Source organism: Myxocyprinus asiaticus, chromosome 45 (assembly GCF_019703515.2).
Source record: "Myxocyprinus asiaticus isolate MX2 ecotype Aquarium Trade chromosome 45, UBuf_Myxa_2, whole genome shotgun sequence".
NCBI classification, from domain to species: Eukaryota; Metazoa; Chordata; class Actinopteri; order Cypriniformes; family Catostomidae; genus Myxocyprinus; species Myxocyprinus asiaticus.
The window spans coordinates 8,795,362-8,822,054 of record NC_059388.1 but is presented as its reverse complement, the minus strand read 5'-3'; the positions used below and the strand labels follow the sequence as shown (position 1 = coordinate 8,822,054).

Genomic DNA, 26,693 nt, shown 5'->3' with positions numbered 1-26,693 from the left:
TGGCTGGAGTCTCTGATGATCCTCCAAGCTTTTTTCACACACCGCCTGGTGTATATATCCTGGAGGGAGGGAAGCTCACCTCCGATGATGTGTCTAGGCAGTTCGTACCACCCTTTGCAGGGCTTTGCGGTTGTGGGCAGTGCTATTGCCGTACCAGGCGGAGATGCAGCCAGTCAGGATGCTCTCTACAGTGCTGGTGTAGAACCATGTGAGGATGTGGTGGTTCATTCCAAACTTCCTCAGCCGTCTCAGGAAGAAGAGGCGCTGATGAGCCTTCTTCACAACGGCCTCAGTGTGGATAGACCATGTGAGTTCCTCAGTGATGTGGACACCGAGGAACTTGAAGCTGCTGACTCTCTCCACTGGTGCTACATTGATGGTGATGGGGCTGTGTTCTCTTTCTCTTCTCCTGAAGTCCACCACAAGCTCCTTTGTCTTGCTGACGTTGAGGGAGAGGTTGTGCTCCTGACACCAGCGTGTCAGAGTGTGCACCTATTCTCTGTAGGCTGTTTCAACATTGTCAGTGATCAGACCTACCACCGTCGTATCATCAGCAAACTTAATGATGGCATTGGAGCTATGTGTTGCCACACAGTCATGTGTGTACAGGGAATACAGGAGTGGGCTGAGAACACAGCCCTGTGGGGCTCCAATATTAAGGGTCAGTGATGAGGAGATGTTACTGCCCATTCTAACCACCTGGCATCTGCTTGACAGGAAGTCCAGGATCCAGCTGCACAGCGAGCTGTTTAAGCCCAGAGCCTGGAGTTTCTCATCAAGCTTGGAGGGCACTATGGTGTTGAATGCTGAGCTGTAGTCTACAAACAGCATTCTCACATAAGTGTTCCTTTTTTCCAGGTGGGAGAGAACAGTGTGTAATGTAGATGCAATGGCATCATCAGTGGAACGGTTGTTGCGGTAAGCAAACTGCAATGGGTCCAGTGAGGGAGGCAGCACAGAGCAGATGTAATCTCTGATTAGTCTCTCAAAGCATTTGCTGATGATGGGGGTCAGAGCAACAGGACGCCAGTCATTTAAGCAAGTGATTTTGGATTGCTTTTGTACAGGCACAATGGTGGATGTTTTGAAGCATGTGGGGACCACAGACAAGGAGAGGGAAAGGTTGAAAATGTCCGTAAATACACCAGCCAGTTGGTTCGCGCGCACTCTGATGACACAGCCCGGGATGCCGTCTGGACCCGTGGCTTTATGGATATTCACCCGTGGGAAGAATCGGGTTACATCCGCTACAGAGATGGAGTGTGAACTAACCTCTGTAGTTTCAGCCGCGAGAGCTCTCTCCACGAGGGCGATGTTATTTCCCTCGAAACGAGCATAAAAATATTTAGCTCATCCGGGAGAGAGGCAGCGGTGTTCACGGCGGAGTTTTTATTCTCTTTAAAGTCCGTGATGAATTAATTCCCTGCCACATGCTTCTAGATTTGATGGTGTTAAACTGTCCTTCAATCTTGTCCCTGTACTGGCGTTTTGCTGCTCCGCATTTCCGGAACTAAAAGCGGAGGTCCACGCATCAAGTGCCGTGAACATCGCTATTAATCCAAGGTTTCTGGTTGGGGTAGATCCGTATTGTTTTGGTCGGAACAACATCCTCTATGCACTTTCTGATGAAACAAGTTACGCTATCAGCGTAAAGCTCGATGTCGTCATCAGAGGCGGACTGGAACATCTCCCAGTCCGCGTAATCAAAAGAGTCTTGTAGCGTAGAGTCTGATTGGTCCGACCAGCACTGGATCGTTCTGAGGGTGGGTGCTTCCTGTTTCAGTTTCTGCCTGTAAGCGGGCAGAAGCAGAATGGAAGAGTGGTCCGATTTGCCAAATGGTGGGTGGGGGAGGGATTTGTAGCCATCCCGGAAGGGAGAGTAGCAATGGTCCAAAACCCGGTCCCCTCATGTATTGAAACTGATATGTTGGTGGTATTTTTTTAAAGTCCCCGGTCACAATGAACGTGGCCTCAGGGTGCGCGGTTTCCTGCTTGCTTATACTCCGGGATGTGGCGGGATGTACACAGCTGTGATAATGACCGCTGTGAATTCCCTCGGTAGCCAGAATGGTCGACACAGAAGCATGAGAAATTCCAGATCAGGAGAGCAGAATGTACTTGATAGAATGTACGTTCCTCTGATCACACCAGGATTTGTTGATCATAAAACATACACCACCTCCTCTGCTTTTACCTGAGAGGTCTTTTGCTCTGTCCGCTCGGTGCACGGAGAACCCTGCGGGTTCGAGTCTGGAATCTCCGCAGACATCCAAGTTTCTGTTAGGCAGATAATGCAGCAGTCCCTCGTCTCTCGTTGGAAAGAGATCCATGCTCTCAGCTTGTAGAGCTTGTTGTCCATAGACCGAACATTTGCCAGTAGAATACTGGGTAGCGGGGGTCGATTTGCGTGACGTCTTACTCTGATGAGAACGCCGGCTCTATTTCCCCATTTCCTTCTGTGTTTCCGCGGCCGGGCTGCCCAGACAAAGGGCTCCGCTGCCGTGTTTGTAAACAGTGGGTCGGCATTGAGGAATTTGAAGTCCGGTTTACGGTGTGCAATTGCAGAACCAATGTCCAAAAGTGTTTGTCTGTCGTAGACAGTTATCAATAAAAGATAACTTTTATTGCATGTCGTTGCCATCGGAGTAGGACACAGTGTGACTGTAGCTACCTTCAGCCCCATCTCTATGTTAGACTCCATTGAAATGCATCTATTCTTCCACTACAAACTCTTCAGATATGTTTTTAAGTACTGTTGTCTGGTTTGTGTGCGGTTATGTTGTGTTTTCTGTTGTCAATATCACTGGTGGTCATGTTGAAGTGAAACATAACGAGTTAACGGCCCATCTTGCGTGTGCTGCGTAACTACTGTTGCTCTGGTGCAAAGAGCTCTAAATCTTGCGTGCAGACTCACGAACGTGCACAGGAGAATAACGGTCTGTGAACATTTTTACTAAATAATACATTATAATTTGGTTTGTTTTGCACCAAACCTTATCGTATGCTTTCATAATAATCATGAGTCTCATGGAATAATTTATTAAACTTCTGAATTATACTTTTGAGTTCTTTTGAAGCTTGAAGAGGTGGTCACCATAAACTGCCATTGTATGACATCACTGAAAACAAAAACATTTTTTTTACAATTTCTCCCTTTGTGTAAAGAAAAATAAAGTCATATGGGGCTATAACAACACAGGAGTGAGTAAACAATGACTGAAGTTTCATTTTTTGTGTGAACTATCCCTTTAAACTTTAGTAAACACAAAATCAAATGGAACCTTTCTATCTGTCAGTTGCTGAGTAAAAAAGAGTCATAAAATGTATTTTACAAGACAGAAGACAATGAGAACAAGCTTGTATTTTTAATTGCAAAAGAATTGTTGTTACTTAGGAAATTTATTAACAAATTTAATTTAAAACAGAAACCAAATGCCCTATGTGTATTTGTGGATTGAGCTGTTTCCTGTTCTGGTTTCTGCCGACACGCTGCACGAGTCTGTTTTTTGTAGCTTGCTAGCCTGCTTAGCATTGCTTATTCCTCTACGCTCATCGTTTTATCCTTTGCCATTTTACCTCGTGCTTCGTTTTTTTCCGCTTTTCTACGGTTTCAACTGCGTATATATTACCGCGTGCACCGTTTTCTTTTTCCCGCTTGTCTACATCTCGCATTTTGACTGCATGCATTCGTTTTCTCCTCTGTGTTTTACACGGATTATTGCATCAATCTCAAACATCTGCTGATCAAGAACCAACACATCAACATCAAACAAGTGCGTGAGGGATTCACATCGATCTCAAATCCTCGCCACTCAAGAACAACCATAACAACAACAACAACAACAAACAATTGTGGTAAGTTATGGCATCCACTCATGTTATTGCTTCCTGCATTGCATGTCACATGTTTACTATAGCTTCTTCCGTCAGCAGTGAGGGATTTACCTGTGATAAATGTAAGGCGTTAGACAGGCTGACAGAGAAGGTTAATGAGTTAGAAGCAACCATCTGAACACTAGTGGAGGTCAGTGAGAAAGAGAAGCCAGTAGATACTGTTTCATATGCGGGTAGTACAGTGAACAACACACACACTTTGGTTCCAGCTCTAGAGCCCCCACAGCAGGGCGTTTGGGTGACGTCTCGACGGCATACTCGCTTAGCAAAGCAACACCACTCTCCCGTTCCTGTAAGGGTTTCCAATCGATTCTCCCCAACTCAGTGATGCACTCACTGAGAATCATGTTGAAAGAGCCCTGGTTATAGGAGATTCTGATGTAAGTGGAAATAAAAATGGAATGCTTAATGTGACAACGTCAGAGACAAATAAAAAAATCTGTCGTCTTTAGCCCTTGCAACAGTATATAGATCACCTGGGCTGTATTCTGGTTTCCTTGGTGAATTTGCAAATTTTCTATCAGATCTAGTAGTTACTGTGGATAGAGCTTTAATTGTTGGTGACTTCAACATTCACATAGATAATGAAAATGACACATTGGGATTAGCATTTATCAATATTCACAACTCTCTTGGAGTCAGACAAAATGTGACAAGACCAACCCATCACCATAATCATGTGCTAGATTTAATTCTATCATATGGAGTTGATGTTGATACTATAGAAATTTTGCCACAGAGCGATGACATCTCAGATCATTACCTCATCTCTTGTATGCTGCAATCAGCTACTGTTACTCAGTCTACACCATGCTATCTTTCAGTTAGAACTATTCTTTCGACCACTAAAGATAGCTTCACTAATAATCTTCCAGACTTATCTCAAATATTCAGTAAGCCAAAAAGTCTAGAAGAACTTGAAGTAATAACAGAAAATATAAATACAGTCTTCTCTAGCACTCTTGATAGTGTCGATCCCCTTCAATTAAAGAAAATTAAAGAAAAAAGCCCTGCATCATGGTACAATGATCACACTCAGGCTCTCAAGAGAGCAGCTCGGAAAATGGAGCGCAAGTGGAAGAATACAAAATTAGAGGTATTTTGCGGTGCATGGAATAGTGTCTGTAGCTACAGACATGCACTAAAAGCTGCCAGGTCAACATAATTTAGCAAACACATAGAAAATAACCACAACAATCCTAGGTATTTATTCAGTACTGTGGCTAAATTGGTTAGGAATAAAGCCTCAAATTAACCAGATATTCCATCACAGCACAATAGTAATGACTTCATGAATTTCTTTACTGATAAAATTTAAATCATCAGAAATAAAATTGGAACTATGCAATCATCTGTCACAGTACCTCAGAAAACAGTGTCTCATAATTTTCCTCACAAGCAACTTCAATCCGTCGCAGTCATAGGTCATGAAGAGCAAACAAAACTTATCGAAACATCAGAAGTCACAGCATGTATGTTAGATCCAATACCAACTAATCTCTTAAAAGAGATATTCCCTGTAATCTCAGAACCTCTTCTTAATATTATTAACTCCTCGCACTGTTCGGGATGCTGACACACTCACTCAGTTTAAGTCTAGACTAAAGACTAATCTATTTAGCCAGGCATACACATAATTTATCCAAACACAATTAGGCTGATTTAGTTAGGTCTGCCAGAACCAGAAACATTTATCATGATCTATAACTCTGCAAAAAATTGAATGGCATCAGTGCTAATATTATTCTATTTGTTTCTCTGTCTTAACCTCGGGATTCATATCTTGAGGTTATCAGAGCCGGCTAGATCCAGCTCCGTTCCTGTTTGATGTCAGACTCCACTGCTACGTGTCTATGAGTGATGACCAAATGCAGCAGGTGCCAGCCAGACATCACTTCAGTCTATTATGATGGACCTCAGGGGATGAACTGATGCCAACTCCATCCGTAAGACATAGGATGCTTCATATTTCACTGCCTGAACCTTGGATTTAGGATAGACCTCACCGAAATGACCTGCCGGTTGAACTGCGATGCACCACACTGATCTCTGCCTGCATCACCTTGGTCTAATGATGGACTACACTCTTAAAATGGATTACATAGACTATCAATTAACTGCCAACAAAAGCCTTCATCAAGGGACAATGCATTGTCAACCAAGGACAATACATCTATGTGAACTTCTGCAGTTAATCCAGGATGAACTTCAAAGACATTAGTCATTAATCTTACAGTTCATACAAAATCTTTGTTTAAACACTGGCCCTTAACACTTACTTAGTTTACTAATTTTAAACCATGACTTGCACTGCACATAACGAGCTATAATAACTTATAACAGCATAATATTCATGCTGTTTAGATACAGGGGAACCGGCCCCCACAGTGAGCCTGGTTTTTCCTAAGGTTATTTTTCTCCATTAGCCAACATCTTATGGAGTTTTGTGTTCCTTGACACTGTAGCCTTCGGCTTGCTCACTGGAGTTCTAAATACAATTATTATTTAATTATTTATTTTTTATAAACAATTTACAATCATATTTAATCAAACTACACAATGGTAATTCTAAGAATTTATATATATTAGTTTCATTTTCCGTTAATGCATGATTTTCTGTAAAGCTGCTTTGAAACTATGTGTGTTGTGAAAAGTGCTATACAAATAAAAATGACTTGACTTGTTTGTTTTAAGCACTTTCAGTGCACTGTATCAATTTTGAAAGCTACATGCAAACATGGCTAGATGATACTGTAACAGTATAAGGACGGGCAAGGAGGAGGCGGGAACCGACTGAACAGTCAACATAAAGATTTAATGATATAAATTAACTTAAAACAACATAAAACATAAACGAACAGACACACATGCAGTGCGGCCGCGTGCCTCTCTCTCTCTCCCGAACTGGCGCCTCCAGCTCGTCTTTATCCCCCTCCCGGATGATTAGCCCGATTCATGGCCGGCCATGTGTCCTCATGGCCCAGCTCCGCCCTCCTCCTCATCACAGATACATGAAATAATTATTAAAATAATTTTTATTAAGAGAACATATATAAGGATATTCAAATATAGAGAACATACAGAACCTCCGAAGGTTTCTTAAGACTGGATGTGAAATCTTTTTCAATGGATATAATTTTTTGTAAGACAAAGATTGCACTGCTCAGTTATCACTGTGAAAATCAAATTTATAAAGTGGGACTGCTTTTCTAGGTGCAAGAATTGCTGCTTATGTCTAGTTGATATAATTCCTGATGTTTTTTTTACTATTTATTCATGCTACTGCCAATGACCAATTTGATACCAAACAGTGAATCCAACAGTTTTCTTTTAAAGGAAAATTCTGAGTTAAGGTAAATTGGCAGAATGTTGATTACCACAACAAATAATTTAGATTTGTCCCTCTTTTTCTTAAAAAAAAAGCAAAACTCTGGGTTACAGAGAGGCACTTACAATGGAAGTAAATGGGGCCAATCCGTAAACATTAAAATACTTTTGTTTATAAGGTATAGACACAAGATATAAATATGTATGTTAACATGATTTTCTGTGTGAAGTTATATCCAATCTTACAACTTTGTTTCCATGATGACAAAACAATGTAAACTCTGTAATCCCAGTAAACGACAATTTAAAAAAAAATTGCAGTTTAAATAATACACAAGTTTTAATCGCTCACAGATAAAAAATCTTTTTTCAAAATATTAATAACCACAGTCTTGACCAACACAAAATAGGTATTGTTTTAAACCTTAGAAGCTCTACTTTACAGTGCATGTAGGCATTATGACCAAAACTGAACAAGTGCTTTGAAATTTGCAGACAAATCAGAAATGTTCCATTCTGATAATTTATTAAAATGTTTGCACTGTACCAATTATTGTAATAGGTAAAAACATAAAACTGATCAAATAGCCATGTGTCATATGTCGTTGGAAAGCTCTTAATACCAGCTCATTTTTTTTACTCACTGACAAAAATATAATGAGTAATAGCTCATTATACATGTCAAGTACATGTTACATGTAAACATGTGTTGCTTATAAGTCATGTTTTTTTCTTATAAATTCACGAAAAATAAACAACATAAAATATCACATACCATTGCTTAGAGGAGGGGATTCCCATTAAAACGAGCCCACACACAACATAATTGGATGCATAGATCATTAGATAATCCACATGAAGTACAATGTGCACACATCACGTAATGTGCTATCTGGCTAAAAACACGTTAGCTTTCCTGGATCAGATGACTTCTTTGGAAATTATGTAGTAAGTTGTCCAGCTTAGTGAAATGCTAAACCAGTCGTATACGGATTCAGATCGCTGCAACCAGAGGTGGAAGTAATCCAAATATGGGCAGAGAGGATTGTTCCCTCTAATTACAAATGGCCACCAGGAGATGACGCCAAGTACATGACACAGACACAATGATGGCTCAAATGACACAGAATGGAACTGAATGAGATCTCGTTACTCATGCCTCTATGCTTTGGAGAGAGAGCTTACCTCTGGTTATTGTTGTATTTGCATGTGTAACTACCCCCATGTGTAATTATTATGTTTTATTTGTTTGGAGAGGCTTTTGGACACTAGGATAAATTAGTTTTGTAATGCTATAACGTTGATTGCTTTGTCATATCAACACACAATTTTACTCAGTTACAGGCGACATAATTGGGAACAAAACAAAAGTTTTCCAGAGCTACCTTATTGCACCTTCAGATATATAATGTCAAATCAGAATAATAATAAAAAAAAGGACATTTTTGGCTCTTTTTTTTTTCTTTTTTTTTTTTTTGCAGTAGGCTGAGAAGTCTCAGAATTTATCATAATCTATATCATAAAAAAAATAATGAAAAGTTTTCTTTAAAATGATACCATATAATTGACCCTCATGTTTTTTTTTTTTTTTTGTTAGTTTTTTTTTTTTTTTTTTTTTTAAAGAGTTATAAGGCTTTAATTTTGGGCATGTCACTGAAACAGGAAATCTTTAAAACACCTTCAGAGTTTAAAGGGTTAACAGAAGAGTTAATGTAAGTGCTTTATAAAACTATAAGCTTCACATTTCTCCCTTTAACTTCCATTGTGACTCACTGTAACCTCGATTTTTGCTTTTTTTTTTTTTTTTTTAAGTCAAAACAATTTTTTTGTGGTAAACAACATTATGCCACAATGCATAATGCTGTTGGATGAGCTTATCTTGTATTGAAGCAGGAATATTCCTTTAAGTCCAGTATAAGGAGTCCAGCTAAATCTGCATGGCTCCCACTGCTTTAACGGCAAACATCTCGGAAGCACAGGATTAACCAGAATGTCATCCTCTTCTCATTCAGGAATAGAGTTACAGGGAGGCCAGAGCGTTGCCCCTGACAATGACGTGTTTGTCCACCTGGCAAGGACCTACTCCTTCAGTCACTCAGAAATGCATAAAGGAGACAGCTGTTATGATTCAAATGACTTCACTGATGGCATCACTAATGGATATTACTGGTATCCTTTAAAAGGTAAAAGAATAGTTCAAGTGTTTAAAACACCAGGACACATAGTTTTACCACTCTAATAATTTGTACAATAAACAATTTTATAAACCTTAGTCTATGATATGTTATAAAAAGGTTTAATCCAGTTTTATATTGTGTTTTACAATAACAAGAGAACAGGGTATATGTAAGTTATAATGTACAGTCAGATGGTCATTATTGCAAAATAAACCTTTACAGGGTGATCAGGACCTTAATGCAAAGCAGGTAATAGCCGATTGTACATTATCCCACTTACACGGCTTCTTACCAGATAAACAAATAAATAAATGGACTTGAAGTAATGATTTGAATTGAAATTATTTTTTGGCCTCCTTTCCAAACTACAACAATTTAGAATGAAATGAAAAATGGTTATTAAAGTTCTTTTTAAAATGACTGTTCTCTGTGCCAAGCGTGGGGCCAGTTGCATTATTGGCAGATCTCCCAAGAGAAAAAAGCGAACTGGGATGCGTTTTTTTTTTTTTCCACAAATGCATTGTTAGTCAAATATAGTCGCAAGTTCAGTCATTACTAACATACAGTAGATCAACAATTTATTTTATTTCCAACGAACAATCGCTAACAGTATCACAAAGTTGTGTGGTTGGAACTAAAGCTCTCTACCTAGTAGTTAGAAGCATAGTTTCTTGTTAGTTTTTGATGTCAAGATCATTTGACTTCACTGAGGCTTTTTTATCTTTTGTTCCATATGTATATTTCATTCTGTAAGTCGTAAGACCCCGTTTACATGCACTTCTCAAGAAAACGGCTTATTCCAGGGTTTTTGCAGAAAGCGGTGTTCTGCAAAAACATGTAAGCACAGTTATTATCTAGACGCCATTTAAAGGGATTAAGAGAAAGTGATTTAACATACCTAGATTTCTAGGTTTCATGTGGCCATGTAAAAATGCATAAGCGCCGTTCTTATAGGTTTTAAAGAGTTCACATGTTTGTATGTGCTCAAATGCACCGGGGGAAACTCGGAGTATGATGTAAGAGGGTAAACTCATGACTAGCTCGTTAGTTTCTCCAACGATGCATTGTACTATGGTAGTTAATCAGTGAGGTACGTCATTGTACCGGAAACACACCCCTGGTCTGGAAAATCAAGCCCAAAATTAGCGCCTCACCTTACAAAAATAAGCTAAAATAAGTTATTTATTTTTTCCCGTGTGAGGGATTGAATAGCATATAAATCATAACAAGCATAGTGTAGAGTAGCCTATTTAAAATTAAAATTAAATTAACATAAAATTATATTAAATATATTCCCAAAAATAAGTAAAATATTTCAAATATACAACTGGCCGTATAAAATAATAATAAATATATATAATAATTATATAATAAAATAATAATGTTTTTAACCGGTTACCAGCATTTAAAAATAAAGTTTTCACTCCAGAACAATTGAAAGGTTTTTCGTTCCCATTTTCGGGTATGTTTTCCAAAAAAAAATGTATTTGTTTTCGGTTTTTGCTTTTGCTTCCTTGAAACGTTTCTAGTCTTTCGTAAAACTACCACAGCTATGTAGGAAATCTGTTGACAAGGACAATTATACAGTTTAACGGTCATTATTCAAAAATATTTTACTGAAATATGCGACCAATTAATCAACCAGTCGATTAGTAAATACATTTTATAATAAAATGTAAACAAAATATTGAAATTAAAATGAAAAGTTGTTTTTGGTATTTTTACCATTTAAAATACTGAAATTAAAACTGAAATTGTCAATGTAATGTCATAAACCCTAAAACGACCATTAAAATGATTTACACTTCCATTGTAAGTGCCTCACTGTAACTTCTATTTGTGCTTTTTTTTTTAAAGAAAAGGAGGGCGAGTAGAAATACATTTCTGTGGTAATCAGTATTATGTCACGAATGCTGTGGATTGAGCTTAACTTGTATTAAACCCGAAATATTCCTTTTAACTCAAAATTCACACAGATAACTTCAAAATAGCCAAATATCAGCAGATTAATTGGTCTGACCGATATATTTGTACATCAGTAATTGTCATGATTAAGGTTGATTGTAAAATATGACACATCTATTTAATGTTACTTTATGAAGCTTCCAGTTTTACAAAGATCACAAAATGGTTTAAACTGAGTGACGTGGAACAAATTTTTGCAGTAAACAGGGCAATTTCCTTTAGCAGTATTACCGGTAATTTATTTGTTATTAATTATTGAAATGTCCTGAAAGCTTGTATCTCTTCAACCCCTCTCTCTCTCTCTCTGTCAGGGGGAATGCAGGATTATAACTATGTGTGGGCACAGTGTTTAGAACTGACACTGGAAATCTCTTGCTGTAAGTTTCCTCCAGAGACAGACCTTCCTGGTCTATGGCAAGCCAACAAACCTGCACTACTGGCGTACATGCAGCAAGTTCACCTAGGTAAGTACACACACACACACACACACACACACACACACCCATCCACTAAAGTGACCACTGAATTAACAATCAAAAGCATTTCAACAAACACAACATACATAGTTTCAACCAACTGCATTATTTTATCCAACACAAAATTGTCTGTAATTCACATGGTGTTTAATATTAGGGTGTAGAAGCCACTATATTATTACCCCACATTTATAATAACTGTATCTTGTTACAGTCACAAATGAATTACACTAAGACACAGTACCATCCTGACCTTTGGTGATGTGATAGTCCCAAAGCTCCTGTCTCGGTCTTACACTGCTGTTCACACCCTGCATTAACACAATAGACCTGTAACCCAACCACAGGCAAAATATCACTTCTGTGAGCCAATACACCACCTCACATTTAAGCTCTTAAACACCAGGGTGAAATAAAAGCCTTGGTTAACCAACTAGATATTACCTAGAATCCTCTAACATTTTGCGGAGTCCACTAAACACAATGTTTATACTTTATACTATGTATATAATATTTGTTATTGTCTTACTTGTGTTGGGGCTGGATACTGTAGTATTGTTTCATGTTGAATATTACTGTACATCTTTAGAGGTCCCTCATATCTAATAATGACTTTCAGGTGTTGCAACTTTAAACAGTGGTTACATGTGAAACTGACTCCATAATATATGGATGCCTTGCAGGTTTACAAGAAAACATATTTTTAGTTTTTTAGTGTTGTGAAATTATTACCCAGTAATTTGCTCAGTACCAGGAAAAAGACAGGTATTGTAGTTGGTTATACTGGTTTCCTGAGCTGTCAGACATATTCTGCACAGGGTGACTCAGGGCAAAAATGACAAAACATTAAAAAAAGCCCCTGAAAATCGAATTCAGAGGCACATATTGCCACTTAAGTTAATTTAATGAAATGAAAGGAACTAACTTTTAAATTCTGACACTGGTTCTGCAGTGTGACACCAGTGTTTGGTGTAATTTGATTACAAAGTAATTAGTTACTGTAATCAAAGTCAAAAAGTAGTGTAACATACCTTACATTTTTTTAGCATAACTTTTTTAAATCTATATTCTGATATTCTTTCTGCAACCCTTCTGTAAGTCAATAACCCAGCAAGCAATTTATGGTTCCCAGAACGTTCTGGGAACGTTAGTTTATGATTATAAAATAAGAACCTAAAGAGAATGTTTCTAAAACGTTAAGAATTGAAATCCCCCCCACACAAAAATAAATAAATAAATAAATAACTGTAGAGGTTCCAGTAATAAGGGAGCAGGAGTCAGGGTTATAGTCCAGGTAAATCAACTTTTAATGACCTTTCGGCTTCACAAACACAGTCTCTTGACTTTTCAGCTTCACAACAGAATATTCACTTCAGCTTCACAACAGAGTATTCACTTTGACTTCACAACAGAGTATTCACTTTAGCTTCACAATGGAGTATGGCTTTTCAGCTCACAACTTCAGGTCTCTTTGTCCCTGACTATCTCTCCCTCTCTGGCATTCTCGGCAGCCTTTTCAAGCCCGTCTCCGTCATCACTGTAATGAGACACAGGTGTTAAGCATCAATAATCACCAGGTGATGGCCCTTACCGCTTCCTCTCCCCCTAATGACAGACACATGACCACGTCCCGCTTCACATACCCCCACCGCCCGACTCAGGCCTGGGCAGTGTCCGGCCTGCTAACCCCCCCAACCCGGAGAGGAAATCAGCCACAACCATCTGTGGCCCCGGCCTGTGGACCACCTTAAATTTGAAGGGCTGAAGTGCCAGGTACCAACGAGTGATCTGCGCATTGGTATCCTTCATGCGGTTGAACCACTGAAGCAGGGCGTGGTCCGAGTGGAGGATGAAGGCCCGCCTCAGCGGGTAGTAGCGGAGGGTTAGGACTGCCCACTTGATGGCAAGACACTCTTTCTTGATGGTGCTGTACTTAGTCTCTCTCAAAGAGAGCTTGCAACTTATGTACAGCATGGGGCGCTCCACCTCCTCCACCTCCTGTGAACCCCTCTCTGATGCGTCTGTAAAATTAAGGTGAGAGAGAAGTTAGGAGCATGCAGGAGTGGCCCGCCACAGAGTGCAGATTTCGCCCTCGTAAAAGCCTGTTGGCCACTGATTCACTGGACCGGATCTGGCGCCCCTTTTTAGTGAGATCAATCAAGGGGCTGGTGACACCAGAAAAATTATGCACAAACCTTCTGTAATAGCCAGCCAGCCCCATGAACTGTCTCACCTCATTTTTGGACTTGGGACGTGGGCAGGCCGCTATCGCTGTGGTCTTATCAATTTGGGGTTGTACCTGCCCATGACCCAAGTAGAAGCCCAGATACTGTACTTCCACCCGTCCAATTGCGCACTTTTTCGGGATTGCCGTGAGCCCCGCCTGCCTCAGCGACTTCAGAACGGCTCTCAGATGATGCATATGCCTCTGCCAATCATTATTGTATTTAATGATGTCATCTAAATAAGCGGTGGCATACGCAGCATGTGGCCGGATAATCCTGTCCATGAGGCGCTAGAACATGGCAGGAGCCCCGAACAAACCGAACGGAAGAGTGATGAATTGGTGTGGAAAAGGCAGTTTTTTCTCTGGATAATGGAGTTAAGGGGATCTGCCAATATCCCTTAGTTAAATCCAGTGTCGAATCAAATTGAGCCGCACTCAACCGATCAAGCAGTTCGTCAACTCGGGGCTTTGGGTACGCGTCAAATTCAGACACTGCATTAACTTTCCGGTAATCAACACAGAACCGGACTGACTCGTCACTCTTAGGTACAAGAACAACCGCTGTGCGATTCTTCTATTACCCCAATTTCGAGCATTGCCTCTAATTCACACCTCTAATGCATTGTAGAGGCTCCAGTAATAAGGGAGCAGGATTCAGGGTTACAGTCCAGGTAAATCAACTTTTTCAGCTTCACAAACACAGTCTCTTGACTTTTCAGCTTCACAACAGAATATTCACTTCAGCTTCACAACAGAGTATTCACTTTGACTTCACAACAGAGTACGGCTTTTCTTCTCACAACTTCAGGTCTCTTTGTCCCTGACTCTCTCCCTCTCTGGCGTTCTCAGCAGCCTTTTCAAGCCCATCTCCATCGTCACTGTAATGAGACACAGGTGTTAAGCATCAATAATCACCAGGTGATGGCCCTTACCGCTTCATCTCCCCCCCCCAATGACAGACACACGACCATGTCCCGCTCCACAATAACCAAACAGAAACCATATGCTAACGTTAGAGAAATGTTATGTGTTTGCCCGGTTTATCTTCTGCTAGGTGAAAATCTTAGATGTACTGATTCTGCATATGTGACACCAGTGTTTGGTGTAATTTGATTACAAAATAATTAGTGTAATTGAAATCAAAAAGTAGTGTAACATACCTTAATTTTTTTAACATAACATCTTATAATCTATATTCTGAAATTCTTTCTGCAACCCTTCTGTAAGTCAATAACCCAGCAAACAATTTATGGCTCCCAGAACATTCCGGGAGTGTTAGTTTTTGGTTCCCACAATGTTCCCAGAACAGACATTCTAACATTCTCTTATTGTTAGCCAGAAACGTTTTGTATTTATTTTTTTACGGAAATACAACATCCCCTGTAGGTTTGTAGAACATTTCCCTAATGTTCCCCTAAGGTTTTCCTAACCTCTATATTTTGATATTCTTTCTACAAACTAGCTAACATTTTTTGGTTCCCAGAACGTTCCGGAAACATTAGTTTATAGCTATAAAATATGAAGCTAAAGAGAATGTTTCTGGAACGTTAAGAATTGGTTCCCCCCAAAAAAACTAATCAAACAGAAACCATATGCTAACATTAGAGAAACCTTATGTGTTTGCCGGGTTTATCTTCCGCTAGGTGAAAATCTTAGATTCACTGGTTCTGCATATGTGACACCAGTGTTTGGTGTAATTTGATTACAAAGTAGTTAGTTACTGTAATCGAAGTCAAAAAGTAGTGTAACATACCATTTATAATTTTTTTTGGCATGACTTTTTTTAAATCTATATTCTGATATTCTTTCTGCAACCCTTCTGTAAGTCAATAACCCAGCAATCAATTTATGGTTCCCAGAACATTCTGGGAATGTTAGTTTTTTGTTCCCATAATGTTCCCTGAACAGACATTCTAACGTTCTCTTTTGGTTTGCCAGAAATGTTTTGTTTTTTTTTTTTCAGAAATAAAACATAGTAGGAAATAGTAGGTTTGTAGAATATTCCGATATTCTTTCTGCAACCCAGCTAACATTTTTGGTTCCCAGAATGTTTCGGGAACGTTAGTTTATGGTTATAAAATTAGGACCTAAAGAGAATGTTTCTAAAGCATTAAGAATTGGTTCCCCAAAAAAACAGAAACAGTATGTTTACGTTAGAGAAATGTTGTGTGTTTGCCGGTTTCAGGGGCATAGATTCTGTGGGGGGGGTTAGGGTAACCCCCCAATAATCAAAACAAGCAAGTACAACCCCCCAATATTTATACCATGATCAGTGGAAACATGTAGATGCTTCACGCCGCAGCCCCCAAATATTCAAGCCAAATCCACGCCTTTGGCCGGGTTTATCTTCCAGTTGGTGAAAAGCTTTGAAAAGTAATAGCACACCTCCAATTTTAGGTGACATTCACATTTATAGCACAAATACTGTGGGATAAGATACACACCAAAGTATTATATTTAGGGTTAAAGGGTTGTTCAAATCATTTAAGTATGAGCATGTCGCACTGCCGTCTCCGGTCGGCCTTATCCCTCTCGGGCTTAATCAGCCTTATTAGGGGCCGGGTGTGCGGAATCACTACCTGGCCCCGCCCTCCGCCCTGCCACAGAGCAATAGTAATAGAATTTAAAAATTCAGTCAACCCGAGTTGCGTGGCGCCGTGTAAGGAGCGGACGTGTGAGTGGTGACCCCTGCGCACTTTGCTAGTTTTAATGCTATTTGTGTCATAATCCGGTGAGATTCGATACACCTTGATTCTTAACTGTTCTAGGAAGACAATATGTCAAAACATTCAAAATCCTCAGGCTTTGGAGACATTAAAAGACACTTATGTGCTCAAGCTGATTCCCTGCAGCGACAGGCCGGAAGCCCCGTATTCAATTCGGACGGTGAACTGAAAGAAATCCGGCGTGAATTGATGAACGTGTCAGCAATGCTGACGAAGGTTGTTGCAGACCTGGGGGATTTGGCTGTAATACAGCGATTGATTCCATGGTGAAATTCTCTGAGTTGGTTACAAGATGGACGGACGTCGAAAAACGGATCGATTATCTGGAGTAATCGGAGAGGGAATTAGCTGCTAACCCACTAGCGACCAAGGGAGATTTGGACCACGTTTGGGAAAAACTGAGGAAGGCAAAAGAGTTTGTCTAAAATTCTTAGACAAACTCTTCCCGAGTCTGCTCGACATAACAGGCCATAAGCTGGAAAATGAGCGAGCTCACAGAGTCCAGGCTCGGAGATCCGATGAGGAAGACAGGCCCCGATCAATTTTGGCCAAATTTCTGAGATCATCTGATAAAGATCTTGTGTTACGCAAGGCGAGGAGTAAAGGAAAGCTTTCTTGGAAGAACCACAGCATTTTCTTGTTCCCAGACTTTGCGAATTCAACAAGAGAGAAACATGAACGATTCAGGGAATGCAAGAATCTCTTACATCAACAGAAGGTCAGTTTTGCTCTGATGTTTCTGGCCAAACTGAGAATAGATAATAAGGATGGCCACAAAATATTTACATGCCCACAGCAAGCATTGTCTTTCATAAAAACATTGGAGAGAGAGTAAGCTCTCCTGTCTCCCTCATCGGATCTTCGAGCCGGGACTCTGTGAGCTCGCTCGTTTTCCAGCTTATGGCCTGTTATGTCGAGCAGACTCGGGAAGAGCTCGTCTAGGAATTTCACCATATCTCTGCCTTCCTCATTTTTTCCCAAAAAAATCAGTAAGGTGATTTTCATGTGACTGTTCGAGGAAACTGGGTGCCTTTTTCGTTTCTTTTTCTTTTTCTTTTCTTTTTCGCTGGTTCTGCCTAGCGGCTGGAGTTTGTTATAATTTCTTCAGGACAGCTTGTGGATACATCTGCTCATTTTGGGTGCTTATGCCTCCTGTTGGCTGGAGTTGGTTTTGTGCAATATTCTTGCAGGACAATGGAGTGAGTTTGACTGCCTGAAGAACTGAACAGCCGTTTTTCTTTTTTTTTTTTTTTTTTTTTTTTTTGCTGGTTCCGCTAGAGGTTGGAGCTGGTTTGGTGGAGGAACACACCTTCGAGACAGTTAAGTGGATAAATCCACATGTTTTTGTTTTGTTTGTTTATTCTGCTTATGGGCTGGAGTTTGTTTTATATATTATTTTCTGTAATGTAATTCTGTCTCACAAAATTTGTATAGAAGCACCGGACTTGAGCAGTCAGACAGCAAAGTTGGCATACATGGACAGTTTGAGTTTAGAGGGATGGACTCCGGTTGGCGCAGTCATGCGTGGGGTTAATGCACGTTTTTCTTTTTTCTGTTTGTTTGGTTTGGGGGGGGATGTTCGGGGTTTGATTGTTGTACTAATGTTGGAATGTGGTATTTATAAATTTATTTTTGACACACAATCTATTTTTTGTAATGTCAAAATGCCAAATGTTAGTATGAGTGGATTGTCTCCACGTGGAATGTGAATGGGTTGGGGCACCCCATAAAAAGAGGGAAGGTTATTTCTTTTCTTAAACGAAAGAAATATGATATAGTGTTTCTTCAAGAAATTCATCTTTCCCTGCTGAAAATTTGGGAAGATAAGGGGTGGACATGTTTTCTTTAGTGCTGGCTCAAGAGCATGGGAGTCATTACATTGATAAGTAAATATATATTACTATTATTATTTTTATTTATTTTATATATATATATATATATATATATATAAAACATTTATTTATTTATTTATTTTTTTAATCTGCGTGTTTTATCTTTGGCCACAGGGATGTTTGTTGGGGGTCGGGGTGGGGTTGGTGATCGGGAGGCGGGATGGGAAACAATGTTTAATGGTTTACTCTTTATATGAATGTTTTGCTTTGTTATGTGTCATGTTGAGAAGCAACCAATAAAACTGTTAATCTGAAAAAAAAAAAAAAAATTCAATCAACCCTCAATGTTCATAAATTGTTTACAGATTTCAATTTCCAAAATGTAACATACTACACTGTGCTATACACCATAATACAAATGGAATAAAATATTTTCTCTCTTATGCAGGTGTAAAAGGTGTAGTGATGGACTCAAATGGAAACCCTGTCCAAAATGCCGTAGTCGAGGTGGATGGGAGGAGAAATCTTTGTCCATTCAGGACCGATCGTAATGGGGAATACTACAGGTTACTGTTGCCCGGCAACTATACTATCACGGTAAGATGGCGTCCCCTTGTGGTGAATTTCACAATCTCTCAATGGAGTCATAAGCATTCAGTATTGGCTGAAAGGAGCCAGTGACGTATGTTTCTCACATAGTGTTTATTGCAAAACAATATCAGCCATATAAACTTCAAAGATTTAAAGTTAAACTAATAAAGTATGTAAAAAGTACTACTTTACCACAGCATATATGTATGCAGTACGTGAAATTGCTTTTATACAGCAGTTCTATAAATTAGAAGTTAAAATAGAGTAACTTTTTTGATTGTTATCAATTGACAGCCCTAATTTTAATTAATTCTTTTTTGGGATATATTTAATATTAAGGATACATTTATTGAAAATACATTATTTTATATAGACGACAGTACTTGTTTGCATGTTAACAGTACATGATTGTTTTGATTTCTCTGCTACTCAACCCCCCCACACAAGTATAAATTTCAAAGCTTATTTTCACTTATTTTTGTGAGGCAAGATGCTTATTTTGGGCTTGTCTTTCTAGACCAGGTTACTAGTTCTCTTGCGAGTTCTGGCAACACTGCAAGTGATGTGCCAGGGTGGTCAACTAATCGACTTCTCATTTAACATCTGACTAGCTGATTAGTGGGGTCGACTACTAACATTACTATTTTTAGTGGTGGTGGTTTTAATAGGAGACACAACTTCTTAGAGAACGTTTTTGCATGATGATAGCTTGCTGTGCTTAACAGTGAATAACAGCACAGTAAAACCCTCTGCAAAATATTTAGTCTCTTTAATGCTTTAAGTTTAGTCCATTTGTGCACCGCTTCTGTTACAGCCTTCAAAGTGCTGCATCAACAATACATTTCAAGATGGTTACTGTCGCATGTTAAATCCTCTGCTGTGAGTAATATTCCTGCATTTGTGAGGTACTATGGAGAGATTACATTATTTTCAAGATTCTGTCTGACACTGCTTAAATAAGTAGTTGCAGTAAAAATGTCATGAACTAGATACCAGATACTAGATTCAGTGTATTTGGACAAAGAGACACTTTTCATAATTTTGGCTTTTTATGCCACCACAATGGATTTCAAATGAAGCAATTCATATGTGAAGTGCAGACTGTCAGCTTTAATTTGAAGTTATTTACTTCCAGACTGGGTGAACGATTTAGGAATTACAGCACGTTTTATACACAGACCCCCCCCCCATTTTCAGGGGCTCAAAAGTAATTAGACAAATGAACATAATCATGTCTGAGTCTGGAACCCATATGAAAAAAAAAAAAAACTGTCTGTTAAAAAAAAACAAAAAAAACTTATATGGAAGCACAATTATGTGGACAAGCCATGGATTAACAAGGGGATAGATAATGCATGTAAAAAGAAAGAGATTTTTAAAACAGAGAGAGAGAAAAAAAAAGCATAAATTAAATATAAGATGTATAAAAATAAATGAATGAGTATTATGAGTATTATGATTGGAGCAGTATAGGAGTAATACTCAAGGAACCTGGAAAGTGCTGAACAACATAATTAAAAAGGGTACAGTAAAAGCAGACAATCCAAATTACTTTTAAAAGATAACAATACAGTTATAAAACAAAAGACATTGCCAGTGAATACTTTGTAAATGTTGGATATAATTTAGCAAATGAGACTGTGGAGCCAAGAAATAATGAGGGTGTAGGAGATGATGTTGTTTATAGAAACTCCAACTCCATTTTTATTAGGGGAGTTGATGAAAAGGAAATACTTGACATTGTTAATAATTTTATGAATAAAAATTCCACTGATTGGACTGATATTGACATGTCATTAGTAAAAAAAAAAAAAAAAAAAATATGGAATGTGTAGTAAAACCATTAACACATACTGTATGTGAAATCAGTCCTTCAGAACAGGTATATTTCCCAGCAAAATGAAAATAGCAAAAGTCATTCCTATATATAAAAGTGGAGATAGACATATATTCTCCAATTATAGACCAGTTTCTCTACTTTCCCAGTTCTCAAAAATTTTAGAAAAACTATTTGTGCAAAGGCTTGATTGATAATTTCATAGAAGAACACAATTTATTGAGTGAACATCAGTATGGCTTCAGAGCAAATAGGTTCACTTCAGTGGCAGTGATGAAACTGGTAGAAGAGATTTCTACTGCAATGGACAACAAGGAATATTCGATACTATTAATCATGGCTTATTAATGAAGAAACTGGAAAGATATGGTATTAGAAGGATTGCTTATTCATGGCTAAAAAAGTTACCTTGATGACAGATATCAATATGTATGAATAAATAATGTTGAATCTGATTTATGGAAAGTTACTTGTGGGGTTCCACAAGGTTCAGTGCTAGGCCCCAAACTGTTTATACTATATATAAATATGTAAAGTGACAAAATTCCTAAAATTTGTTCTATTTGCTGATGACACTAATTTATATTGCTCCGGGAAAAGTTTGGAACAGCTTCTGAATACAGTAGAAAGGGAATTGGAAGTCTTAAAGAAATGGTTTGATATTAACAAGTTGTCATTTAATCTAAGTAAAACGTTTATAATATTTGGTAATCGGCAGATCAGTAATCAAGTTAAAATTATTGTCTGTTTTGTTGAAATAGAAATTGTGTATGAAAATCAATTTCTGGGCATTATAATTGATCAGAAATTATGTTGGAAACCACATATAAATAATGCAAAAACAACAATGTCTAAAACCATTGCAGTATTATATAAAACTAAAAATGTCTTGAATCAGAAGACACTATATGTACTGTACTACTCTCTCATAGTTCCATACATTACTTACTGTGTGGCGATGTGGGAAAACACATTCAAAACTAACACTAATCCAATTTTCAGGCTACAGAAGAGAGCTATAAGAATTGTAAATCGATCACATTATTATGAACCAACCAACACACTATTTATTAAATTACATGCTTTAAAATTTTGTGATCTAGTTTGTCTTAAAACTGCACAAATATTGTACAAAGCACAACATAATTTACTTCCTATGTGTATTCAGAGGTTGTTTGAAATAAGAGAGTTATTTCTTTGTATAATCTAAATATAGTGGTGAAAGGGATGCCTATTAGGATATGTTATGTAAAAAGGGTAGGCATAAAAAGCTAAAGCTTCAGCCTACACCTTATCGGTCAATATTCTTTGTTATTCTTTTAAATTTAATGCTTTATTGTTTGTTATTTATTTCAATGTACATTCATTTTGGAAAATTGTTAATAAGGACCAAAATAAACAAATAAACAAACACTGACATCACCAAATTCTGGGTTTCCTCCCAAGTGATGCTTTGCCAGGCCTTCACAGCAGCTGTCTTAAGTTGCTGCTTGTTTGTGGATCTTTCTACATTCACTTTTGTCTTCATCAAGTGCATGTTCAATTGGGTTAAGGTCAGGGGACTTACTCAGCCATTGAACAATATTCCACTTCTTAGCCTTGAAAAGCTCTTTGAGAGTTTACAGCAACAGCTTCCAAATGCAAATCCCACATTTGGAATCAGCTCCAGACCATTTAACTGCTTAATTTTAAATGAAATAACAGGAACAGCCCACACCTGGCCAGTCAATTGTCCAATTACTTTTGGGTCTGGTAATTCCTAAACCGCTTTCCCAGTTTGGATGTAAATCCCTTCAAATAAAGCTGACAGTCTAGGGCTGCAACAACTGATCGATAAAATCGATAATAATCGATAATGCAAACCATCGACAACAAATTTCATAATCGATTAGTTGGATATGTGTGGCGTGCACGGAGAAGCTCCATCAGTAATATCACTTTACAGTAGTGAAAAATGTGCTTGCATGCTGAAACTCGTTTGAAAAATGGTGGCGACATTTTGAAGCTGAAAAAAAAAAAAAAAAAAAAAAACATGACTGGTTGTCCAGCGCACAGGAGCACTTTATGTTAAACACTTCAAAGAAGATAAGAAGCAAACAGTTTAACCCTTTAAGCTCTGAGGGTGTTTTTAAAGATTTCCTGTTTCAGTGCCATACCCAAAATTAAAAGCTTATAACACAACAACAACAACAACAAAAAAAAGGAGGGCCAAGTGTTTTGTATCATTGTAAAGAAACCTTTTAAAAAATTTTAATGATATAGATTATGATACATTCTGAGACTCTTTTTTTCAAAATTTTATTTTTTCAAATTTTTCTGATTTGACATTATATATCTCTGGGTGTAAATAAGGTGGCTCTGAAAACTGCTTTTGTTTTGTTCCCAATCATGCCAACCGTATCTGAGAAAAAAATGTGTTGATACAAAAAAACAATCAAAAGTTATAGCAGTACAAAAATAATTTATCCTTGTGACATTGTACATAAGAACAAATTTTCACATGCACACACAACAATGACTAAAGGTTTGGATAGTATGCATACATGATTTTAGGAATGAGATTTCACAGAATGAGTTTCATTCTGTGCAATTTGAGTCATCGTTGATTCTGTCATTTACGTGGCGCCATCTCCTGGTGACCATATGTAACATTGTGCTTCGTGTGGATTATTTAATGATCTATGCATCCGATTACCTTGTGTTTGGGCAACAGAGAAAGGGAGCACATTAATTTTGATTAAACTGGGTCATTTAATAAACAAGATTTTCCGGCATTTTCGTGCTGCCAATTCAAATTTATTGATATTCATCTTGCGTTCCAACGCAAGCACTAAATATGCTTCTCATCTGAAACACGCATACTGTATTAGTATTAAGTGCCACAGTTAAATATTGAAAGAAGTATTCTGATCATAAGGGCAAGTGCAATAAAGGACTTTAAAGTCTAAACCTTTAAGAATTATGAACAAATTATGGATAAAGTTTTCCTTATATTTGTATTATATGTTCCATTCTAATGATGTTTAATATTAGGAAACAAACAGGCCTGGTTTGACAACATATTTCTAAAGAATGCCCAAATAATTGAGAGCTTGATGAAAAGAAAACAATATCTGTTGTGAAGTAGGAAACAAACTTCACTAGAAGCACAGTCCCAACTCAGTAAAGTGGTCTACTCACGGGGACAGCCATAATGTTATAACTTACATTTATTTAGTTTGATTTCCCACAGCACCTTGAAGAAAAAACAAAACAAATCTGTTGATTTCAAAAGGTTCCAGATACTTAGATGATCAAAAATAACATATTATAAAATATATTATAAAATATTTTATATATACAGTACATATATATATTGTAACATTTATATTTTAAAGTTGTTTTAATACACAATGTAAAGCATGCAATTATGTAGGTTTTTAATTTTATTTTTATAAATGTTAATAAAATCACGGAACTAAAATGTGGCTTTATATCTGATTAATTGAAGAAATAATTGAACATGAACCGATTATCAAAATAATCGTTAGTTGCTGCCCTACTTCAATCTCATATTGATCACTTCATTTCAAATCCATTGTGGAGCCGTACAGAGCCAAAATTATGAAGAGTGTCTCACTGTCCAAACTCATGGAGGGCACTGTATTATCACTGTATTACTGCAATGTTATCTTGCAGTTCTGCGCTTTTGAATGTGCGGCAAGAAACACCCTGAAGCACTCCAGTTACACTGAAGTGTGTCATTCTGTGTTCAGGATGCACATAAGCGATTGTGTGCCGGTTTTGATCTTATTTCTTACTCTGATAGTTTTGTGCAGTCTGATGTTTGATTTATTTAGCCTATTTAGTTGCTGAATATCCATTTGTTACCATGTTACAATTCTGAAATGATGGTCCGTATGTCTGATCGGAGTCACGTGAACATAATGGAACCTAATTATACATTATTATCCTTAACACTGACTAGTTGACTACTCGTTCAAACAACCGACCGACTAGTCGATTACGAAAATTGGTAGTTTTATACATCCATTCTGGGATATCACCCACCCTCAGCATAGAGTACTGTCATTTTAAAAAGAGCGTCGTTTTTCTAACCGGTTACCATTTGGAAAGGAGGCCTAAGAACGCTGGAGGCGGAACGAAAAAATACCAACGAAGCAAAATGAAAAACATTTCATTTTTAAGCCCAGTTTGTGTATTAGCTGTATTGAATAATTGTTGTTTTTCATTCATTAAAAATATGTTGATTTATCCACAGGTGACATACCCAGGACACAAGACCGTCACACAAACCATCTCTTTGACGTATGGTCCCGACACATTCTCTGCCCTCACCAAAAACTTCCTCCTTCAAAAGAGTGACTACAGCACAACAGTAACACAACCGCTCCAGTTCTGCACCACCCCAAATCAGATAATCTCAGAGAACAACAGCGCCGCCCTGCTGCCCAGCACCCTCATTGCACTCTCTGCATTCACTCTTCAAAGACTGCTGCTGTCCTGAGAGTAAAATCTCTTTTAAAATCTAAATTAATTTCCACTTTGCTTACCTTGCACAATCAAACTGTATTTTTTTTTTATTTTGTACAATATACTAAGGCCATATCTACCAGTGTCAAACGTTTTTACTTCAGAAAGAACCTTGATTTAAATAAACAATAGCTCAGTGTAACTATTATATGGTTGTTAGAAAGTCCAGTTTTCCAATGGTGTTGGAAGTTAATGCTGTAAAGTGAGAAATTATTAAAGGTACCTGTATATTTGTTGTCAGAAGTGGAGTGCTGGTTTGTAAAAAACAAAATATGTTACAATAGTGACATATGACGATTATATATGTTGAAGACAATGTATGTTATATAAATATGTATATATAGTTGTACACAAATATATAACATATGCACACATTATTTCGACTGTGGAACAATACTACACTCAATTTGTTTTTCGTTTTACATTTTGAGGATGATGGAGTTTGTCAAGCAAATTACCTTAATAACCTAATTTGTATTTGTTTATTTGTTTTGTATATTAACAATGTCTTTTTGCAGATATTTAATTGTAAAGTGTATAAATGAAGAGTACAACTAAGCCATAAAAAATTGGTGCCCTTTCTACCTCACTTTCACAATCTCAGATTAGAACAATTGTCAGTGCCTTAAATAAACCTGTCATAAACAGTCACATGATTTGGTGTCCTATTTTCCATACTTTATTATTATTATTATTATTATTGTTTATACAAGCATTAACTTTTTAAAGAAGATGGCTTTAATATTTAACACATCTGTAAAGTTGATGACAAAACATATGTAAATATTAGTCAAATCAGTGGTCTGAAAATACTATTTTATTCTTCATAAGGATGGTCCCATGTGGGCTGCCATGTTGAGATCACATGAGTAGCCAAATACTACTCACTTTATCTCACTAACCCTATTATCAGGCACTTTTGGTTGCAGAATAAATTAATTGAATTAAATAATATTTCTACAAAAGCAATTTTGCCCTATCCTTTCTCCACTGCAATAGAAGCTTATGAGAATGTTGAACACCTTGATTATCCAGTAGAGGGCAGCAAAAGGACAGTTACTGAACACACACAGCAACAAAATGCTCACAGACCAGATGAAAAAGAGTG

At 37.8% G+C, this 26,693-nt stretch overlaps 1 protein-coding gene across 1 annotated transcript in view; it reads left to right on the top strand.

Moving 5' to 3' along the window:
* The window catches only part of LOC127435415 (carboxypeptidase M-like), an 82,280-nt gene extending 56,050 nt beyond the window's left edge, over positions 1–26,230 (top strand). Inside the window, exons 6-9 of the mRNA XM_051688894.1 lie at positions 9,234–9,404; positions 11,675–11,827; positions 19,073–19,221; positions 25,314–26,230. Coding sequence (XP_051544854.1) covers positions 9,234–9,404; positions 11,675–11,827; positions 19,073–19,221; positions 25,314–25,559 — 719 coding nt within the window. The 3' untranslated portion in view covers positions 25,560–26,230. The remainder of the gene's footprint in view (positions 1–9,233; positions 9,405–11,674; positions 11,828–19,072; positions 19,222–25,313) is intronic.
* The last annotated feature ends 463 nt before the right edge of the window (positions 26,231–26,693 follow it).